The sequence below is a fragment of the Penaeus vannamei genome, unplaced genomic scaffold, assembly GCF_042767895.1.
Source record: "Penaeus vannamei isolate JL-2024 unplaced genomic scaffold, ASM4276789v1 unanchor566, whole genome shotgun sequence".
NCBI lineage: Eukaryota > Metazoa > Arthropoda > Malacostraca > Decapoda > Penaeidae > Penaeus > Penaeus vannamei.
In genome coordinates, this window is record NW_027213570.1 from 132,501 (window position 1) to 135,000 (window position 2,500).

At 36.3% G+C, this 2,500-nt stretch overlaps 1 protein-coding gene across 2 annotated transcripts in view; it reads left to right on the plus strand.

Annotated features, from left to right (window-relative positions):
* The window catches only part of LOC113812008 (uncharacterized), a 16,224-nt gene that overhangs the window by 12,791 nt on the left and 933 nt on the right, over nucleotides 1–2,500 (plus strand). Inside the window, exon 4 of one of the 2 annotated variants that reach the window (XM_070119714.1) lies at nucleotides 2,481–2,500. This exon is cut by the window's right edge and continues 106 nt beyond it. The exons of the other annotated variant lie outside the window; for it this stretch is intronic. Within the exon in view, the coding sequence (XP_069975815.1) occupies nucleotides 2,481–2,500 (20 nt within the window). The remainder of the gene's footprint in view (nucleotides 1–2,480) is intronic. 2 annotated transcript variants of the gene reach the window in all.

Here is a 2,500-nt window from a genome sequence, read left to right on the forward strand (position 1 = left end):
CATCGATGGAAAACGGGAAGAAAAGAGAGGCAAAACGAACAACAGGTATAAAAAAGGAAAAAAAAAATACATACAAGTTAATCAAAGATAAGAAACGAGACAAATAGAATAGCAGTGAAGAAATTAGAAGGAACTAAACAAAAATTATAAACATATACAGACAGGACAAGGCTAAACTTTTATTATCAAACAATTTACAAAGGGCGAAGTAGGAAAATATGATTGAGAAACGCATAAACCTCTTTTAATATATAATAATAATTTTTAATAATAAACAAACGCATAAAACCTCGTTCCTGGTTCGGGGAAAGCAAGCTCGCCTGCAACCCACGTGACCTTCGGAAAACATAATGCAAGACCACCTCACTTCGCGGGGCTGAAGAGGCCGAAGTTATCTCGTTTCATTTCTGTTAGGAGATGAGTGCATGCGTGATTGTGTGTGTGTGTGTGTTTGAAAGGACAGGGGGTTATGACTACAATGATTAATACATGTCTTTATGTATTTACTAAGAACGAGTATATTTTGCATTAGTATGTGTTATTACACTACTAACACACGCACAGATACAATATATATATATATATATATATATATATATATATATATATATATATATATATGTGTGTGTGTGTGTGTGTGTGTGTGTGTGTGTGTGTGTGTGTGTGTGTGTGTTTATATACACACACATACGATATATTGTATATACGTATGTGTTTATATACATATAAATATATGCGTGTATATATATACACATACAAATACATACATGTATATGTATATATGTATAAATATATATAATACACACACACACATATATAATATACATATATATCTATATATATACCATGAACATTGTTACAATTTTCTTGCCATTGCGGAGAGATAGATTGATAAGCAGACAGATAAGTAGATATATTAGACATATAAATATGTATATGTAATTCAGTATGTATGCATGTATGAAGACGGTATACTATCAACATGCCTGCGGAAAGCAACACCACTGACGGCTCACCTTCATGCTGTTGCCAGTGGCTATGCTGGCAACTGCACGCACTTTGGAGGCCTATAAAAAGCCCGTTTCCTGCCTGCAATAACAGTTCAGTCTACAGCCCTCCTGCAGACAACACATTTCGAGTCTACATGATGGTTGGTTGTTCTCTAAGATGAATTTATCTTTATTCATTATCTATTTTCTATTTTGTCGATCTATATATTTATTCACTTATTTTACTGAATTCTCTAAGGCTTTATTAAGGTTAACCTGGATAACTTCAATTTATAGAAAATTTTAATTTACCTTAGAAATATACGCAGAGATCAAGACTTCCCGCTCTGGCATTTGTCTGTTTGTCTTCTCTCTGTGTATAATATAATATGTCATAAGTATAATTAACTCTAACATGCACATGCATTGCAGTTGCGTCTTCGCTTCGTTGTCCTTCTCGCTGCCTGCGTCGTGGCAGCCATGGCGAGCCACAAGTGCACTCGCTATTGCCAGACTCCTGCCAAGACTCACATGTGCTGTGGTGAGTGACCTGTGACCTTTGACCTCTGTGTTACATGGTTAAGTGAAGACAGAATTATATAAGAAACACATGTGTGTAATGTTTATTCTAAGGAGTGAGACTATAGGTCCAATTTTTTTCTATCTTTTGAGAGAAATTATATATAAGCGATCACGAGGTATATGGACGTAAATACAATTATGGATACATCCCACTGGGCTATGACAAACATATTCATCTGAAAAACGTTTTCATGCCATTCCAATTATTCTCCAACAGATCCCCCGCCTCCCCCCCGCTGCCCCAACCCCGCTCCCTGCTACGACTTCTTCGACGGCAACTTCCCCGTAAGTATTTCCGGCTCCTCTTCGCTCCTCGTCCGCTCGGCTCGGGGATTTCGGACGCTCCAGCTGCCGGAGCCGGATGAATACTTTGATTTAGATTTTCAACATTTAATATGTTTTTCTTGTAAATTATTTGTTCATTTAAGGTCAAGCTCACAATTCAATAAGTATTATTAGCCTGATAATTTATTACCGTGGTGGAAACTAATACATGGTTAAGAAATGAGCATTGATAAATACCATAATTTCATAGTGATGATAGTTTCATTTAAAAAGAAAAATCAACTGTACGTAAAGGTGAGTAATATAACAGCAGTCCAATAGGACTCATTTAGTGAACTGAGGAAATGTAATGACATTTATTTACTGTTTCTAGATATGGATATTTGGCCCAATATATTCTTTATGATATTGCAAATTTATGGTACTTGATGTTTTTTAGCATGCAGTGGAAAACGACTACCATGTAAAAAGCTTTCTAGAATAATTAGAATGGGGTTGATTAGTTTTCAGCTAAGTTCCAGACTGGTATCTTCAGAAATACGTCATTCTGAAGATGCAAAGTTTCTTCGAGCTGAACAGAGGGAAGCGAGCCATCTCTCACGCACTCTCCCTCCTCTCTTGCAGTACTGCTACCACGATGACCA